The sequence below is a fragment of the Sceloporus occidentalis genome, unplaced genomic scaffold, assembly GCF_023333645.1.
Source record: "Sceloporus occidentalis isolate IW3139 unplaced genomic scaffold, rSceOcc1.0.p SCAF_148, whole genome shotgun sequence".
Classification (NCBI taxonomy): Eukaryota; Metazoa; Chordata; class Lepidosauria; order Squamata; family Phrynosomatidae; genus Sceloporus; species Sceloporus occidentalis.
In genome coordinates, this window is record NW_028317128.1 from 1,176,539 (window position 1) to 1,195,537 (window position 18,999).

An 18,999-nucleotide genomic window follows, 5' to 3' on the forward strand; every position below is an offset into this window, starting at 1 on the left:
ATATATCACTTATTTCTACATAAAAATTAGACTTGGCGTAATTCATTTAAACTTACATTGCAATTTCCTGGAAACTTTACCCGATGTAAGTATGAGGACTGCTTGAATTTCTTGTTGTTTTGGTTTCTTTTTTTTTAAGGCTCCTACGATTAAAAGTTATATTTAAATATGTTTGTATCTTATTACAGAGTTCACAACTAACCAGACCAGAACTTTGGATCTCGGTGGTTATTTTCCTAAATTATATAATTTGGATCGTTTTACTGTTCTTTAAACTAAATGAACTCATGTAACAGCGTTAACAGATTAAAATAAGTAATATATACCCATTATACCCAGGACATACCTGGGAACTTCTGGGCTCCGGCCACCCAGAGCCTACCCTTGCGGGACGCGGCCAGGAATGCCCACGGGGGCGTTCCTGCCAATATCAGGAGGCGTTCCCGCTGACATCGCAGGAAACACCCCCATTTAAAGGGGAAATGGGCGGGGAGCGGAGCCTGTCAAGACCCCGCTAACAAGACCCGGGGGATTCTGCTTCTCCCAGAGTTCTCTGGGCCAAATCCGGAGAGTTCCCAGGTAAGACCATGGGAGCAGCCATCTGAACCTCTGGTTCTCAGATTCTACATGATTATTTCTCTCCGTTAAGTTATTGCTTATCTACGGCTATGTTGCTGGTTGTTGTTGATTGGTCCGGGCAGTCTTTATAAGGGTGAGGGTAAGGGAGAAACGTCAGGGGATGATGGTTATCTAGGTTCACTAGGCATGGTGAAGGGGCTCTGGTTGCGCTAATGGATAACCCGCCAGTGCATGCTACTGGAGCTGGGAGGCGAAAGATCAATGGGGTCATGATATGCGACCTCACACTATAAGTGGGATAGGTGCGAGGGCGAAGTACGACTAGGAGCCCTAAGGGTCTTCATTCAGCACTGACTTGAGGACAGGAATTCAGACCATGCTGGTTCTGCCGCAGACTGTAACAGACTTTGGTTACACATTGAAATAATATCACTAAACCACTCAAGCCTTAAGCAGTCGTTGGTCTCATCTTAGATTCATGCATGTTTACATTCCCTCACTGCATTAGCCTCTACCACTTCTGCTGGGAGGTTGTTCCACTAATCCATCACCCTCTCTATATCTAGGAGCCATATGCCTATCCCATGCATGTTTAAATCCCCTCGCTGTGTAAGAGTTACTTTGTCTGTAAAGCAGTCACCCCTCTGTGTGTAAGCTCCCGTGGTATATCGCTCATCCACTAGCATTGAATTTTGGTTTTCCCTGCATGCTAATTACTTGTTAGATATAAAACGCTAGTTATATCATAAAAGCCCCTGGTGGGTTACATTGTCAGTGGTTTTTCAACTGGTTTTAGAACGTTGGTTGCTGATAATATTACAGATAAATATATTTTATGTAGAAAATAAAACATATATTGCAGAACACTTCTGTATGTTACCTTTTAATACCCAAAGCCAGATATTCTTCCTCGGCAAGACTTTCCCTTCAAATATTGGCTTGGAATGTTCCAGTTTTATCATTCTATCATTATCAAGTCTGAGATGTCCTGGAGCTCATGTGGACCCCGCTGCAGAATAATTACTGAATTTTTCCATATATATCGGGAGAGGAACAAAGGGACAGAACTTCAAGCTGGATTTTCTGTGACTGCCAACGTATGGTACCGGCTACCTCTCCACAATGACAATGCTTATAAGGATAAAGAAAACATGAAACTGAATTATTTTAAATATTATTTCTAAAAGAAAAACAAAATAAAAAAAATGTGTATTTGCGTGGTGAGAGACTTGCTTTTGTTGATTGTTTTTTTTTTTTTATTATTGTCGTCTGCAAAGATACACTATATAGCCAAAAGTATTGGGACACCTGACCATTACACCAATAGGGGCTTTGATGACATCACATTCTAAATACATAGACATTAATATGAAGTCGGTCCCCCCCCGTTTACCGCTTTAACGGCTTCCGCTCTTCTGGGAAGTATTTCCACGGGATTTTGGGGAGTTTCTGTGGGAATTTTTACCCGTTTATCCACTAGAGCATTTGTGAGGTCAGGTGCTGATGTCGGACGAGACGCCCGGCTCGCAATCCCCGTTCCGGTTCATCCCAAAGGTGTTTGATGGAGTTGAGGTCGGGGCTCTGTGCGGCTGGTCAAGTTCTTCCACCCCAAACTCATGCAACCATGTCTTTATGGACCTTGCTTTGTGCTCCGGGGCTCAGTCATGCTGGAATAGAGAAAGGGTCTTCCCTAAACAGTTCCCACAAAGCAGAAGCCGAGCATCCTCCAAAATGTCTTGGTACACTTGGTATCTCATAACACGAGAATCACGTTCTGTCAGATTATCATTTCCGGTGGGATTCATCAAATTTTTATGACTCTTAAGGAAGTGATTGTGGGTTTTTTTTGTTAAAAGACATTATATATATTGTGTGAGAAGAGTGTCACAACGGCAGAATCCAGGAGCACACACCGCAGGAGTCATTCACCCTAATTAACCTACTGAAGGGACCAGGGACTTCGATGATCCCAATAGTGTGGAGGCTCGGGTAGAGGCAAACACTACAGGAACTGAAGGTAGACAGCCAAGCACTTGCCGGAGGGCAGGATACCTGTTTATTGGTGATCCACAGGTGCATGTTCAGGACAGGTAGGCCCAGGATGCCAGGTCAGGTACATAGAACAGGTAGTCAATCGATGCCAGGTTCAGGAAACTAAGTGGGTCGTCAGACGTAGCCAAGGTTGGTACACAGAGCAGGTAGTAAGGGCAGCCAGGTACGGCACGCAGAGCAGGACAGCAAAGTATAAAAAAAACAGGCCAGGAGTCATACGCAGCTTCAGGATAAAAAAAAATCACCAGGAAGCAATCCAAAGACCACTAAAACTCTAAGGTTTTTAAATCTAGTGCCGTGCTGCCTGACCCCCCACTTCACAGAAACTCTGGCAGTACAGCCAGAGAACCGACAAAACGGTGCAGGAGGCGGCCATCGGCTGAGCACCGTCGGCATGGAGACCTTGCTCTGGCTAGCTGCAGCTTGGCTGCCGGTAAAGTGCTTCATTCAGCAAATCACATACCTGGGATCACGGTCAAGGATTATAGTATCTGCTCGATAATAAGACAAACCCCCCCCCCCCCAAATTTGAATATTAATTTAAGAAAAAAAGAAAAAGCCTGAATATAAGACTACCCTATAGAAAAAAAGTTTTACTAGTAAATATTAATTCACATGTAAAACTATTATAATAAAAACTATGATTGAAATTTTTGATTTTATTTCCTTTTATTTGCCACTCTGCCCCCCCGAAAACCAATATGCCACTCTTAACCCCCACCCTGACACTTTGAGGTCCGATTAAAAGATGACCTCGAATATAAGACGAGAGATATTTTTCAGCGCATTTGCTCTGAAAAAACCTTGACTTATAATCGAGCAAATAAGTTTTTGTATTTGTCAATATAGTTTCTGACATTTCTTTATATTGTTTTTTGTTCTTTTGGAATTCCTGTTTGGAATTGGGATTCATTCATTAGATTTCTTTTTTTAAATAATTTTTAATATAGCAGGGGGTTTCTCTCAGTCTCTTAAGGGAATGACTTACAAACTTAATTTTATTTTCATATATGTAAGGTTTGCTTAATCATTTTAAGAGGGAAAAGGTACACTTTATATCAGAGCAGAATGGAGGAGTTTGCAAAACTGAGGTAAAAACACTGAAAATCTGACCACAAACCACAAAAGTGAGGTAAAAACAGTGAAAATCTGTCTGCAGATCCCAAAATTAAAGTAAAAACTGAAAATCTGTCCACAAACCACAAAACTGAGGTAAAATCTCACCATTCATCCTGAGACCCCTATAAGACTGAGGTAAAACCCCCCAGAATCTGCCCATTCACCCATAAGACTGGGGTAAAAACCCTGAGAATTTGCCCATTCACCCATAAGACTGGGGTAAAAACCCTGAGAATCTGCCCAGTCACTCATAAGACTGGGGTAGTAAACCCATCACTTTCCAGCTGTTCTTTCCCATAATAGAGAAGCGGCACGGCTGTCCTCTCTTCCGCGTTCCACCGCTGCCATGGCAACAAGCTCTGCGGTGCTTCCCGTGACTAACATCTTCCGAAACCCGCTCAACCCAATGTAAGGGGCGTGTATCCCGTCTACATCATTAAGCAGCACCCCGTGTGGCTTATAACCCCGCATGGATTTATATTAAACGCACTTAATTAGTTTCCTTCGGGTGCTGGGCGGGGTATTGTTTCCCCCTCCTTTGCTGTTTGTTGTTTTGGAGCTCGTGCTCCCCTCCCGCCGTGGTGGGATGGTATGTTCCATGTTTATTTATGGCCGTGGCGTGCAGTCACCTGACAGTCCGCTGGGCGCTGTTATTGTAGTAGAGTTGCTGTCGAAATGCCTATGGTCGGAGGACTCGGGGCTGCCAAGCCCGCCACACCTGAGATCCAGGAGCTCTGTGACTCGGTGAGTGGGGGGGGAGTCAGCATTACTGCTGGGGCAATACTGGTGACAAGCTGGGGCGACTTCAGCACTAGCCCGCGGTAGTTTAAAGCTCCGGGGGGACTCCTGACTTATCGGTCTAGTTGAAAATAACCATCTGCAGGACCCAGGACCGAACCACCTTGTAATAAAAACCCCGGGCTCTTATCTGCAGGGTAAAGGGGGTATTACCCGGGGCTGTCCGACCCCCTTTCCATTCTGAAAATCTAACTCTGCATGAAACGGATAAACTTTAGCAGAGCCGTCATTTTATTCTTTCCTTTAGAATTAAATCACTCCAATAAGTTGTTTTTTGTTGTTGTTGTTTTTTATTATTATATTGCAACAGCCTATCGGTGGCTGTCCCAGTGTCACATGACAGCTAAGTCCTGAAAATAAACGGGTGAAGTGAATTGTGTCTTGGGTGGGTTCGTATTCAGGAATGTTGCGTCTCGAGGGTTAGATTCAGCACTCTAGTGGAACCGCACCTTTATTTTATTCTTTTAGTAAGCTGGTTCCCAGGCCGGTGTCACATGGGGAGTGAGTCACCTCCTGCGAGTCGTTACTCACACTGGGTTTGCTCCGACGCGTCTCGTGCCCCGACGCATCTGGTAGACAAACCCACATTACAGAATAAACCCGAAAAAGCAAATTTTTTTATTTTTTTTTTTCCCCCCGGAAGCTTCCGTTTAAAATTAAAGACTGAGCGACTCAAGGCAGACGATCTCCAGGGGGTGACGGCGAGCTGGGAGTGAAACGATCCCGTAACCAAACTTGGGTTACTCTTCTCCAATTCCCCGCGCTGTGCCCAGTGAGCTTTGGGGGACACCGGCTTTCTGTAGCCACACTTGGGCCGATGTGCGGGTTCTGCCCTCCTGCCTGCTTTGTGGCGGAGAGGGGGTAATAACCTCGTGGTTACTTTGTTTTTGGGCTGCGTGTCCTGATGTTATTAGGGTAACTTTGGAGGGTCCGTTGGCTTACGCAGCGATGCTGACAATCTCTTCTGTATTCCAGGTAAAGGTGCAAGCGGAGGCGAAATGTGGCGCGAACTTCAGCACCTTCGAAGCCGTCGAGTACAAGACCCAAGTTGTTGCTGGAACAAATTACTTTGTTAAGGTAGCTGTGCTTGCCTCGAAACCACAGAGCCGTGGCCCCCAAATGTTTACTGCTGTGTCCCCCAAATGTTTAGAGGCTTTGCTTTTTCTTCCTCGTTGATGCTCTGAAGGGTTAATAAATAGCAGCTGTAGTGCAGAGCAATAAGTGGTGCGGTTATCATGGAGACAAAGGCATAATCCCTAGCGAAAAATAGTGACCGGAGCATCTGCAGCTTTGGAAGGGGTCATTAACCCTATCCTGACCACCCTAAAGGGTCACTAGTAACACTGGGTATTTACTTAATAACCTAAAAATATATTTAGTTTTTTCTTTTTCTTATTTGCTCAGGTCCACATTGGTGGTGATAATTATGCACACGTGCGCATCTATCGAGCCCTTCCTCATGCGCAGCAGGGGCCGACCGTCCATTCCTGTCAGCTCGACAAATCCAGGGAGGAAGAGATTGTCCATTTCTGAGCTCGTCGCGGCAAAATCCCTCCTTTAACCTGTAGCCTATTCAGTTTTTATGCCGTACTGAAGTCTTACCTCTGCTTTAAACCTAGAAATACTAGTTTTTTTTTTTATATTCAACTGCAATGAAAATGGTTTAATTAAATCATGAGACCCCAAACGTGTCCCATGTGCCATATTTTAACCCTTTTATTGAGCAAAAGATACTGTAATAACGGAAGAATCCAAGTCATGAAGCAGGGCATGTGGGCCCTGATCTTGTGAGCTTACAATCGTTTGATGCAGGAGGAAATCGTGTATTTCCATCGCTCGCAAGATCAACTATCCCGTCGGATACCAGATTCAGTTGTTAATGTGGGTGCCATTAATTTTCATGAACAGGTCTCGGTGACGCTTGGTTTGAATTACCAGTTTGTCCAAGCCTGAGGCTTTTAAGGGTTAAGAATCATAATCATGCTATATTTTGGGTGTACATTTGCTTCGGGGCTCCTGGGGGCCGTCCGGACTTGTAGAAGGGTAGGTCGGTTTGCTAAACCTGGGATGAATCCAAACTGGCAGAAAATAGCGTTTCCAGCAATTCATGATCTTACAGATTGACGGTCGCCGATTTATACACACGAGAGAAAAAAACCCTGCAGGCGAGTGGATCCCGGGTGAATAAAGGCAAAGCCGAGCTTTATTGGGAATTTATCGTACGTTTACAATTTTTAACAAATCCTGCAGCAGGTTTGGTGATGGAAACCGTTCAACCAGAACCCGCTATCTAGTGGGTGTTAAAGGGAGTAACAATGTGCCCAGGAAGCCGTGTATTAACCGTTTGTATGATTCTCGCTCTGTTATCTGATCCCCGATCTACTAAACCCCCCGACTCCTTATCATACTGCCTGTGGGGAACGATAGAATGGCTCAGTCTTAATCGACCAGCATTGACTAATTGAAGTCTACAGAACAGGGTTCATTGGGGTTATATTACTGTATACAGCGCTGGGGGTTATATTACTGTATACAGCGCCGGGGGGTCATATTACTGTATACAGTGCTGGGGGCTTATATTACTGTATACAGCGCTGGGGGTTATATTACTGTATACAGCGCTGGGGGTTATATTACTGTATACAGCGCTGGGGGTTATATTACTGTATACAGCACTGGGGGTTATATTACTGTATACAGCGCTGGGGGGTTATATTACTGTATACAGCGCTGGGGGTTATATTACTGTATACAGCGCTGGGGGATTATATTACTGTATACAGTGCTGGGGAGTTATATTACTGTATACAGCGCTGGGGGATTATATTACTGTATACAGCGCTGGGGAGTTATATTACTGTATACGGCGCTGGGGGTTATATTACTGTATACAGCGCTGGGGGTTATATTACTGTATACAGCGCTGGGGCTTATATTATTGTATACAGCGCTGGGGGCTTATATTACTGTATACAGCGCTGGGGGGTTATATTACTGTATACAGCGCTGGGGGGTTATATTACTGTATACAGGGCTGGGGGTATATTACTGTATACAGCGCTGGGGGTTATATTACTGTATACAGCGCTGGGGGGTTATATTACTGTATACAGCGCTGGGGGGTATATTACTGTATACAGCGCTGGGGGTTATATTACTGTATACAGCGCTGGGGGGTTATATTACTGTATACAGCGCTGGGGGGTTATATTACTGTATACAGCGCTGGGGGTTATATTACTGTATACAGCGCTGGGGGCTTATATTACTGTATACAGCGCTGGGGGGTTAATACCGTATATGAGGGCTATACTCCATTATTTTCCATGTGACTTCCCCTTTAGTCTATAATAGACATGGCGGAACGTGGGACTCGAGGTGTTAGGTAGAGAAATACCGTTGGGGGTGGCGCAGAAGCCTATTGGGAGTGGGGGGTGAATTTTCTAAAAGCAGATATGTTATTGGCATTTTTCTCCGTCATTATGCCTGTTTCTGCTTGTCGGTTATAATTTGTGTGCTATGTGTCGAAATCCTTGCTAATTACCTTAAATCATGTTGCAATCATGTTGCAATAGTAAAAAGTATGAACAAAAAGCATTAGAATAAGGTGAGTGGGCTTTACATTTGGCTCCAATAAATAATTGGAGGGTTTCAGGACCTGGTCAATGAGACCAAGGCACTCAGTTGTGCAGAGCGCTGGATAGCAGGGGTTATGGGGAAGCTTGGCCAGAATGGCGCCAGTAGAAGAATGACGTCTGTCTCGCCATATTTGCAGACGCTGCTGTCTACGGTGCGTAACGCGATCCCGAACTACAAACAAAAAAGCCCGGGGCGTTATTCGCCTATTTATTTAACTCCTTTACCCTGCAGCAGGGGCGGCCAGACTTGCTTGACTTCAGGTGTTTAAGAGCCGCGAAACACTCACATTTTGTTACAAAAATGAACTATTAAGAAATACCCGCGCGTGATTTCATTTCTACGCAGTTTATAAAGTTTATGAACCACATATATGAATAAATAATACAAACTATTAATATTTATTAGTTCCAATATTCACAAAGGACACAAATAGCAGCCAAATATTTTCTGGGGCTGTTTACTGGTATTTGAGGTCTCTTACAGAAGAATATTGTTAGTGGCGCATGTTTTTTACTTAGACTTGCCCATTCAGATTCGTACGAATTTTGACAAAAGTTGCCAATTTTGTTATTTTGTACGGAGTTCGGAAAACAAGGAAAAACCCCCCTCAAAAAAAAAAAAGAATCAGGGAGCACTGAATTTTTCTTTGCATTTTGTTGCTTTTTTTCACTCATTCACACAATCCATCCGCAATATTCTGGCTTCTTGCGAGTATTTCCCCCAATTAGGGTGGAGCCATGGCATGCACCGCACGGGCAGTTACTCCCTCAATCCTCCAATCGTGGGAGAGGGTGTGCACAGAGGCTCCGCCCTTTTGAGGAAGCGCTCCAGAAGGACGGGGAAGTGGACGAAGGCTAAAGAACAACGAGAGGCAAGAGAAGAAGCAGAGCTGCGGGAGAGGAGACGGACACCGAAGCAGTTGGCAGAGAAGGTAGAGAGACTCTGAGTGGGTGAGTGCACAGCCGCACTCACAGGAGGTCTGAGTGAGCCGGCATAAAGATATGTTGCGCCGCTCATTGCATTGATCCACATGCAGCTCGCGAGCCGCGGTTTGGCAACCCCTGCCTTATAGCCAAGCCTGGGAATCACGGGCTTTGCCCAGAGACTCCAGGAGAAGAGCCACTTCTCTGGTTCTCACCCCGAATCCTCCTGGTTACTGGACCGGGGATCTGACACGAGCCACTCATCTCCCCCTTAAATGAGGGAGGGGTTCCACTAGGTCAGCAGGAATGCCCAGTGACTGCGTCCCACGAGCCCAAACGTTCCCAGGTACTCTTATGCTATCCAAGGGTGTCCGCTGGATAGAAATGATGTTTTGTACACCACAGCTTGTAAAACAAAGCAGTGCTTGTGAGAAACCGTTTAGGAATTAAGAAACCATTAAAAAAAAATAAAAAATACCGTATTGGCTCGGATATAGGCCGCCCCCGTATATAGGCCGCACCCTAAAAGTTTGGTGCTTTTTTTAAAGTTTTTTTCTTTAAAAAAGCACCAAAAAAACATGCTGCCACTCCCTTCCCCCCCATGAGATATGCTGCCACTCCCCTCCCCCCCATGAGATATGCTGCCACTGTCCCCACCCCCCCGAGATATGCTGCCACTCTGCCCCCCCCCCGACTTACCAGAGCAGACTCCCCGTTGTCTTTCTAGGCCGGCGGGGGACATCTACGCAATACGCGTATACAACTTCCGGTGCCGGGACTCAGCGGATGTGCAGGCACCGGAAGTCGTATACGCGTATTACGTAGGTGTCCCCCGCCGGCCCCGCAAGACACCCGGGAGTCTGCTCCGGTAAGTCTGGGGGCAGAGGTAAAACGCATCGTGCGGCGATGCAGGTAAACAACCCCCCGTGCCGGCACCCCCCCCCGTGGAAAGTGCTGGCAGGGGAGGCTGTCTGAGCGTATCGGAGAGTAGGATGCGGGTCCCCTGCACCGCTGCGGGGGATCTGTATCCTAACCCCGCTGCCTGCCCGGCGCCCGGGGCTGCATGTCCCGGGCGTCGGGTGCTAGACCCCGAATATAGGCCGCACCCCCACTTTAAAGACTTAAAGTGGGGGAAAAAAGTGCGGCTTATATTCGAGCCAATACGGTATTTTTTTATTTATTTTTAAAGCCATGCAGTAAATGAAGGCGGAGGGCTGAATATACAGACAGAGTGAGATCCACATAGAACAACCTCTATCGTGATCAGAAAACAAGATACATGCTATTCGTTTCATACGAGGTCATGTGATGTATTTTTGTATGTTTTTTTTTTTTTTTTTAAATATTCAAAACTGCATAATCTTCTACAAACCATTAATATTCGTTCTTTTGCTCTTTGTTCTGGGGACAGATCCATGCGTGAAGGATGATGAACTGGGGCAATGTCCCCCGAAAGAGGGTTTTTTTTCTTTTTTTCTATTCTAAACTATATTAATTCTAGTTTTTAAATTTTGGGGGCAAATTGTCATTTTCTGTGGTGATCATGAACTAAGAGTCGACCTCTGAAAATGATATTTAACGGTTATAAAACACGTTCCAGGATTTCATACAAAAACGGCAAGTTGGTTTCGCAAATCAAACACGTTTCATATCAGTTTGTTGGATCTGCTGTTTTTCGGCTGCACGCAATCAGTGAAAATCTGGACTTTGACATCCGGCTGGAACTCCAGAACCTGCGCGTCCTCCTGCCTGAATTGTCCGTCAACCTTGTAATTATCTATTACCTTGGATTATAGGCTCTTCGGGGGTTTATAGTGCAGCCGGCAACGCTCGTTAAATACCTAGGAAAGACGGGAAAAAAAAAGGACCAGCCTTAACGCACAATAAAAGCTCGTACTGTGGCTTTAAACAGACCAATCGCCTTAAAGCATTTTTACTTTTTCAATATAATGTGTTTTTCATTTTATTTTATTTTTTCCACACAAATAGTCCATATAAAAGCATTTTTCTGAAAAGAAAAAAAAAAAAGAAAAAATTGACATTTTCCTCCCCATTTTCCACGTGTTGCAAAACAGGACGGCCTACAACTCCCAACCACCGGTAAACAAGCTACGTCTCGGATCGAGACCAACCAGTGCTCTGTACGGATCTCGGAACAAGAATTAGCGGAATGGGGGAAAAATAACGGTTTCTCAATAATGAACAAGAATATTCGCAATAAAAATGTTTTTACCTTCCAGCTTCTGTCGTTCACAACCTCTTCCACGTTCAGCTCGGACTGCAAGAATTTTAACTAGGATAGAAAGGGCAAAGTGAGTCGGGGCAGCTAAAAACTTTTCATTTCAGGTTCTACCGCGATTACTTATTTAATTATTTCTAAAACGTGCTATTATTTAAAATTCATTTTTCTTATTTTAAGTGCTTCAGAACAAAAACATTTTACCCTGAAAGAGGGAATAAGTACGTAAGAGCAACAAAGATTGGATCACCCCAGAACTCCGCAGACCCCCAATGTTGCAGGGAGCAGGGCCTGTCCAGGGGTGCCTCAATCTCTTAATTTACCCTTACAGATTCTCTTGTTGGGGGTTTTCAGATCTATTCTCCAAAGAAATTCTACTACTAAAAAAAAAAAACAGTCAGTGGGACATGCAGCACATGGAGGCAGGTGTGTTAAACATGGGATATAACAGTCGCTTCCACACAGCCTCTGACCCTCTAGCGTTAGATTCTGGCCTCTTGTTGTAACTTTAGATAATATTTGGGGTCTCGCATGTTATCCTATAGGTCACGTTTCCCGTACAAACGGCTGTCTCACCTTCGATTGCTCTTTCCTGAGCTGTTTAACTATCGCTAGATTATCAGAATCTTTTTTTCGGTCCCCCTGGAGCTTATTCACAGTGACGGAGGTCTGAGCTATGCAGCTTTTGATGGCCTTGTCCCGGCTGAGGTGAGCATTCTGCAGCTGCACAAGTAAAAAAGATCCAGGTTACTCTTGGCATTTGGGATACAGAACATACAATGCAATTTCTAGCAGAACAGCCACAAACTAAACCCAAAATTCACATTTTAATCACATTCAACCCAAAAAGCATCCTACCTATAGCGGCCATGCTATTCACACAAAGGTTTCCATTCATTCAATAAACCCTGGAAGCCTCCTGGTGAGACGCTCCTTTCTTACAGCAAAAACCAAAGCCTGGCAGTTCCGACCCGACGACCCAAATCAGGCGCTTCGCACTTACAGATTCATACAGCTGCTTGCATGTTTGGCCCGCGTCAATTTTGCCTGCGAAGGAGACGGTGGGAATAGTCGTGTTCAGCTCATGTACAATCCTGTCGTCGATGGTCCTCATTACTCGGAGTATTTCCTAAACGGTAACCAAGGAGAATGTTAAAAAAAAAATATTACAAAAACTAACTTAGTTTTGCAGATATGGAAAAATCTAAATTACTAAACCAAAGAGGGGGTATTAGGGGTATATTCACATTATTGCCCTCGGGAAGCTTACTGGAGATGCGTACACACGGACCATTTCTCCCACGTTTTATAAGCATCCCCGGTACGCACAGGGGCCATCTGCTCACCGGCCAGGCGTTTGTAAAATAGAATGTATATATACGGTATATTATGTTATATACCTCCCACTCCGGGTTATAGTCATAAACACACAAAATGCAAGTTATTTGGAAAATAAAGTAATAATCACAACAACTATGTTATGTCATGTTACATAACAGATGAAACTTAGAAAAAAAGAAAACTGAAGAACCGTTCTTATTTCTACTACCGCCCCCCCATCCCCCATGTTAGAACCATTGTTCTAAAGAAGAAAAATTTGTATATCGCAAGATTAGCAGAAGGTGCAGGGTGCAGCGCATTTACCGACACCCCGCATGGATATAATGTATATTTTTCTTCGGACACATTTTATCCCTTATTAACGGTTTTCAGAAACATTAATCAGACACGCTGAAAGCAATGGCCCGGGCCGGGGCAGTCACCTTGAGAGGCGAAGTATTCTTTTAATTACTTATATTAGCCCGTTATAGGATAGGGCGCCTTATTAACTCTACGGGGAGGCGATGCGTTGTGGCTGGGGAGATCCCTTTAAAAGGACAAGCAATTAAGCCAACACAATTAAAGCAGTACCTCAGTTTATTAGGGGCTCATGACCTAAACACAGAAAGAGTACAGCGTCTTACAGTTAATACACATATTAACCATTTCAACACTCAGAGGGAACGCGTAGAGGTTAAAAGCTCTGAGGCAACAGTGGCAATAAGAGGCGAGTCACACTATGCCTATTTATATAGATATATATACATTTATATACACACACACACACATATATATATATATATATATATATATGAGAGAGAATATATAAGATATTAAACATATATATATTATAAGTATTATTATAAAAGTGATCGGTTACTACCGGGAACACTGCCGGGGGATGCTATTTATTGGTTACCGGAGAAGGTGCAGTGTGACGGGCAGGAGCGCGACATGAACTCCGGGTCACTGAGCTGCCACCAAGGGTCGTCCCAATGACCGCTCGGCTTCACCCAGCTTTACAGCCGCCTTAACCCCCTCAGCCCCCAAAACCCGCGGGCCGGACTGCCATCCCGCCCAGCGCCCACTCCCTGGCGGGCATTACAGGCAGAATCACCCCTCTCCAACCTGAAACTCCGCAAAATCCTCGCAGCTCACGACTTCGCTGGGCGCCGCCATATTGGGAAAGCCGGAGGACCCCGCGCTCCCAGCAGCTGATCCTCCAACTGAGGTGTCCAGGCGGCTGCCTGACAGGGAAGCAGCAGGGCTCGCAGCTCTGTATTCTGTAATGTACCCCGATTAGCCGGCCGGCCCTCCAGGACATTTTCAGCTGATGCCCGCAGGCCCGTCTCCACGGAAGTAATATGGGTCATATTTAAAAAGAAACGGTAGGAGGCAAAGTGCTAACTATGGAGCAATCACCATAGAAACCAAGAGCCCTTGTTAAGGGGTTCCCTCAGAGGATGCTGACGCTGCGCAGCAGTTAATTTACTTCCTGAGTAGGGAGTGAAGGATTTTACTTTTTGCCATATTCAGTGATACACCGCGGTGGGAATAGAGGCATATATGTCACTGTTACGTCAGGTTTACAAAGCAGGACGTAATATGAATAAAAGCACCCGAAATCGTGGCGTAGAATGAAACACCATTCAGCCAATCAGGCACTGTGGAGGACAGCCCTGCAAAATGTTCCCTTTTATTTGTCCTTTCAGCTACAAGTGGAACGCAACCTGCGTGCCACGCCTCGTGCTCGGGACCCGAATCACGCATGCAAGCTGCTTTATTGGCTGTAACTACGTGACCCGCGCACGCACATTCCCATTGGCTGCCTGTCCTGTAGGTGGAGTACTCTTGCTGACGTAAGGCGTGCGCGGTGACATTGAGCTCGCATCGCCGGCTGAGGATGTGGGCTGCGGGGCTGAGAAGGAGCGGGCTGCGATTATTGGCTGGTAGGTGGACACGTGACTAGAGGAGCGGTAGCGTCAGGATGGCCAGGGGCCCGTGACGTTGGGTGTAGAGCCGCACTCAGTGCTAGGATAGTCCCAAGAGCTTGCAATCTTACCCATCATGGCCTAGAGTATTAGCCATGGGGGGTGGGCAGGGGAGGGCCGGCAGCCTAAGGCCTGGGGGGCAAGTCAAGTCAAGTGGCCCATTGTGCCACCGAATCAGCCCATCTTTTCCTGATTTTCTAACGCATATCGATTATAAAAATACAAATATGATTGAAATGTGGGTTAACAAAAGTAAATTTAATAGCAACAAAGGATGGTAAAAAAAACGCAAAACCTAACGTCCCCCTGATGCTCAGCCAGGTAAATGCCCCCCATGATACTGGCTGAGGATTATGGGACGTATAGCACACAGCAGCAGGGAAAGTGTTTTTAAGGCTAATATGAGTGTCCTACCAGGATCAGGTGGGCCCATAAACTCCCAAATATTATTCCCTGGAAGAGCTGATTGGGGACAGAGCTGACACTGGGGAGCTGAATGGGGACAGAGGTGACAGTGGGAGGGGCTGAATGGGGACAGAGGTGACAGTGGGAGGGGCTGAATGGGGACAGAGGTGACAGTGGGAGGGGCTGAATGGGGACAGAGGTGACAGTGGGAGGGGCTGAATGGTGACAGTGGGAGGGGCTGAATGGTGACAGTGGGAGGGGCTGAATGGGGACAGAGGTGACAGTGGGAGGGGCAGTAATGACATGGAGGGGCTGATTGGGGACGGAGGTGACACTGGGAGGGGCTGATTGGGGACGGAGGTGACACTGGGAGGGGCTGATTGGGGACGGAGGTGACACTGGGAGGGGCTGATTGGGGACTGAGGTGACACTACCGTTTTTTTTTTTAACGAATACAATAAAATAATATATAATTTGTACAAATATAGATTGGGTTAATAACCTTGTACATCTCCCACTTCTTCGTGGAGACCTCCGTTCCCTGGTAGCTGCAGACTGCCGTTTTCTACGTACTGACATCCGGTGCTCCAGCAGTCTGAGTGCGAGGGGGCGGAGCTTCTTTAATACTTTTTTTCTTTAAAAAAAAAAAAAAAACTTAAAGTAGCGCCGGCCGGCGGCATCAGCAGCACGCATCGGCCGTTTAGATTGGATTGGCCGCCTAGTGATGATGGGAGCCGCGTGAGGGGTGAAAGCTCCGTGCGAGGAGGCTTTCAACCCTCATGCTGGCATTGCTCCCATCACTAGGCGGCCATCGCACACGGCCGCTGGGTGCTGATGCTGCCGGCCGGATCGGCTTGCCATAGTAAGTAAAAGAAAGTATTATAGTAGCGCCGGCATCGGCACCCAGCGGCCGTTTAGATTAGATTTCGGGCGGCCTGGGGGGCAATTGCCCCCCGGCCCAGCCCGCCCCTGGGGGTGGGGCAACCAGTACCCCAGTTGGGGTAGATTGTAAGCTCCCAGGCGCAGGGCCGCCTTCTGCCCCAGTCTGTCTTAACCTGTATAAATTATATTGTTGTCACTTTAAATTCATTGTGAAATACTGGAGCTGTAACGGAGGTGGCTGTCGGGTTACTCTGTAACGAAACGCGTGGAATTCCAGTGAAAGTTACTTTTCATCGCACCCCCAGCGCGCTGCCCACTATCGCAGGGCTCCAATCATCCTCAGCCGCCAGCTTGGAGTGCCGAGCGCCTAAATAGTGCTTTTAACGGATTCTGTTCTCTTTGCAGAGAGATCCGTTCCGCTGGGAGACGCTTCCTTCCCGAAGCTGCTGAGCGCCAGGCGATGGCTGAGCAACAATCCCGAGGAGCCCAAGCCAAAGGAGGCGGGTGAGTGGGGCATCGGGGTAACTACCACAGGAGCTGCCTGGGACCAGGGGGGCAGATACATCTTCATGGACAGCCACGCTTTCATCTCCCAGTAATTACTGTATACAGTGCTGGGGGGGGGGTTATATTACTGTATACAGTGCTGGGGGGGTTATATTATTGTATACAGTGCTGGGGGGGTTATATTACTGTATACAGCGCTGGGGGGTTATATTACTGTATACAGTGCTGGGGGGGTATATTACTCTATACAGCGCTGGGAGTGGGGGGTTATATAACAGTGTACAGTGCTGGGTGGGGGGTATATGACTGGGGGGTTCGCTACCTGACGGGAAAGAGGATCTTTTCTCGCCCCTCTGAAGCCGCTGTGTCTCTCGCCCGCTTTAGGCGCGTCCTTCAAGGTCCCCGGACACAAACCCACCGGCTTTGAGAAGAAGATCCTGGTGTGGGGGGGGCGCTTCAAGAAAGTGGAGGATATTCCGGATCTCATTTCGTGAGTAACGGGGACCGGGGGCTCAAGCTAAAAAAAAAAACAAAACTTGAGTCTCCTGCGCGGTCTCCCCGGGAACTGAAGACTCCGGCTGTTCTGTTTGCCCCGAGTAACTAACGTGTTGTTTGTTTGTTTGTTTGTTTGTTTGTAGTTACGAGATGGTGGACGCAGCGAAGAGCCGGGTGCGGGTGAAGTTCGCTGTTCTTATGATGGCGATGACGATATTCGGCTGCATCATGATGGTCGTCTCCGGAAAGGCGGTGAGTGTTTTACACAAATCCAAATACCCCAACACCGCCCCCCCGCTAACTGCTCTGTAACACTGAACCCCAACATCTTCCCTCCCCCGCTCAGATGGTAAGTGTAAGCTGGATACTCAGAGGGCATCCAAGGTCACCCCGGGGTATTCTTAGCTCTGCGTGTTTGGCCGTGCTCTCCAGGGAGTGACCCCTTCTGACCCTGCTCCACAGGGGGCTCATTAATACCGTTTCTTACATATTTTCTTCTTAGCGTTTTGGACAAGCGATATAAACGGATATTTCCTTGTTGCGTTAACTCTTTACGTGCCGAGGGGGGTAATCCTTGTGTTATTCGCTCCGGTAGTTATGTGAAGCGTATTTAAGGAGTTATTCGTTTCCTGTATCTGGGGATTTCTCGTACGACTTGAAAGCAACAAAAAAAAAAAATAGGCCGATGACTGATTAAGGTTTGAGTCTTTACATCGGACAAAAAAAAAGGGGCGACTAGACGGGGGTTACACGCATACTTCCCAAGTGTCCTTTTTAAGTGTGGCCAGTCCCTCTTAAGCTGCCAAGAAAGACCCTGATCCTTTACGCTGCCGTGGATATAAATGTCCTTGTTGTGTCTTTAATACATTGAAGGGCGCTTTGCCGTTGTGTCTTGGATGCTTGTGAAATAAATAGGGTCCCGCTAAGTGTGTTGTGTGTTTATTTTTTTAATGTTTTGGGGTTTTTCCCCCCTCTCTCCCAGGCGGCTGGAAGGCACGAATCCCTCGCCAATTTCAACTTGGAGAAGAAAGCCAGGATCAGAGATGAGGCTCTAAAGGAAGAAACTTCTAAAAAAGAATGAGGCACAAAACCCACCCGAGCGCGTCCGCCACCGCAACCACCCCCCAAACTGTAGAATTTTGGATTTGTTATATATTACACCGGCCTCACACTCAAGGCGGCTTCTTCTCAACTACACTTTCCCCCTCCAAGGGGCTTTAATTTAGAACTTGCCTCCTCGTGGACAGCGTAAGCCCAACTGGCTATAGAATAAGGTCTATAACCTTTCGTTGAGGCTGATAAGGGTTAAATTTGTTATCTGTAAAGGGTACAAGTTACTATTTAAGTGTAATAAAAGCGTTGGGGGGGCTCTCTAAAAGCCCCGCTGCCTCCTACTCTTTCCTTGGGGCTTTTCTTGATTAAACAGCATGAATGTGTCCTGGAAAATGGATGGCACAGCTTGCGAAAAGAGAACAAGTTTGTACCTCATGGGCATCCTTAACCCATTCAGTCCCCTTAGCATGTACCTATCCGTCCTTAAAACATGTGGCCAGAAGCCTGTTACAGGTACGTCTCCCTGCCGCTACACGGGAGATCAGGCTGCTTGCCACGAGCCCCGGTACATTGTCATTCAAAGAACGCCTGATCACGCGATCGGGCGTTCCCTTCCGGTAGGTATCGCCGCTGACACCTATGTTAAAGGTGCTGTTCCCTCTGCTCCGCTAGATTAAACAGGTGTAACAAAATCTAGCAATAGAAACTCCCATTACTGGCCCCGCTCTCGGTCTTTCCAAGCAATGCTTAGGTTGTCATGTGACACAAAAGGCAGGTAACTGATACGTTGTTGCTGTGGTAACCAGACGTTCCGGCTGTCTCTATGGTGATTTCTCCACATTTTGCACACTTTGCACGAGGCTTGTTTTTTTATGAATGAAGACTTTGTTATCTTAGAAGAAGAAAAAAAAAGTTTGACCGTCCAGAGATGTTTAGTTTTGGAAAATTTAAGTTAAAATGATTGTGCTGCACAAGTGAGAATTTAAATGTAAACCTG

The 18,999-nt window shown here is 46.4% G+C and overlaps 2 protein-coding genes across 2 annotated transcripts; one reads left to right on the plus strand and one right to left on the minus strand.

Annotated features, from left to right (window-relative positions):
• Window positions 1–10,900: 10,900 nt before the first annotated feature.
• On the minus strand, window positions 10,901–13,848 carry LOC149280723 (protein MIX23). The gene is made up of 5 exons (XM_089500132.1): window positions 13,798–13,848; window positions 12,353–12,478; window positions 11,926–12,072; window positions 11,344–11,403; window positions 10,901–10,951 (listed from the first exon to the last, which is right to left on the minus strand). Exons 1-5 carry the CDS (start codon window positions 13,846–13,848, stop codon window positions 10,901–10,903), a joined length of 435 nt encoding a protein of 144 aa, XP_089356258.1.
• Window positions 13,849–15,368: 1,520 nt separating this feature from the next.
• On the plus strand, window positions 15,369–18,030 carry LOC149280724 (protein FAM162A-like). Its single transcript, XM_089500133.1, has 5 exons — window positions 15,369–15,393; window positions 16,353–16,451; window positions 16,839–16,944; window positions 17,093–17,201; window positions 17,932–18,030. The coding sequence occupies exons 1-5, from the start codon at window positions 15,369–15,371 to the stop codon at window positions 18,028–18,030; spliced, it is 438 nt and encodes a 145-aa protein (XP_089356259.1).
• The last annotated feature ends 969 nt before the right edge of the window (window positions 18,031–18,999 follow it).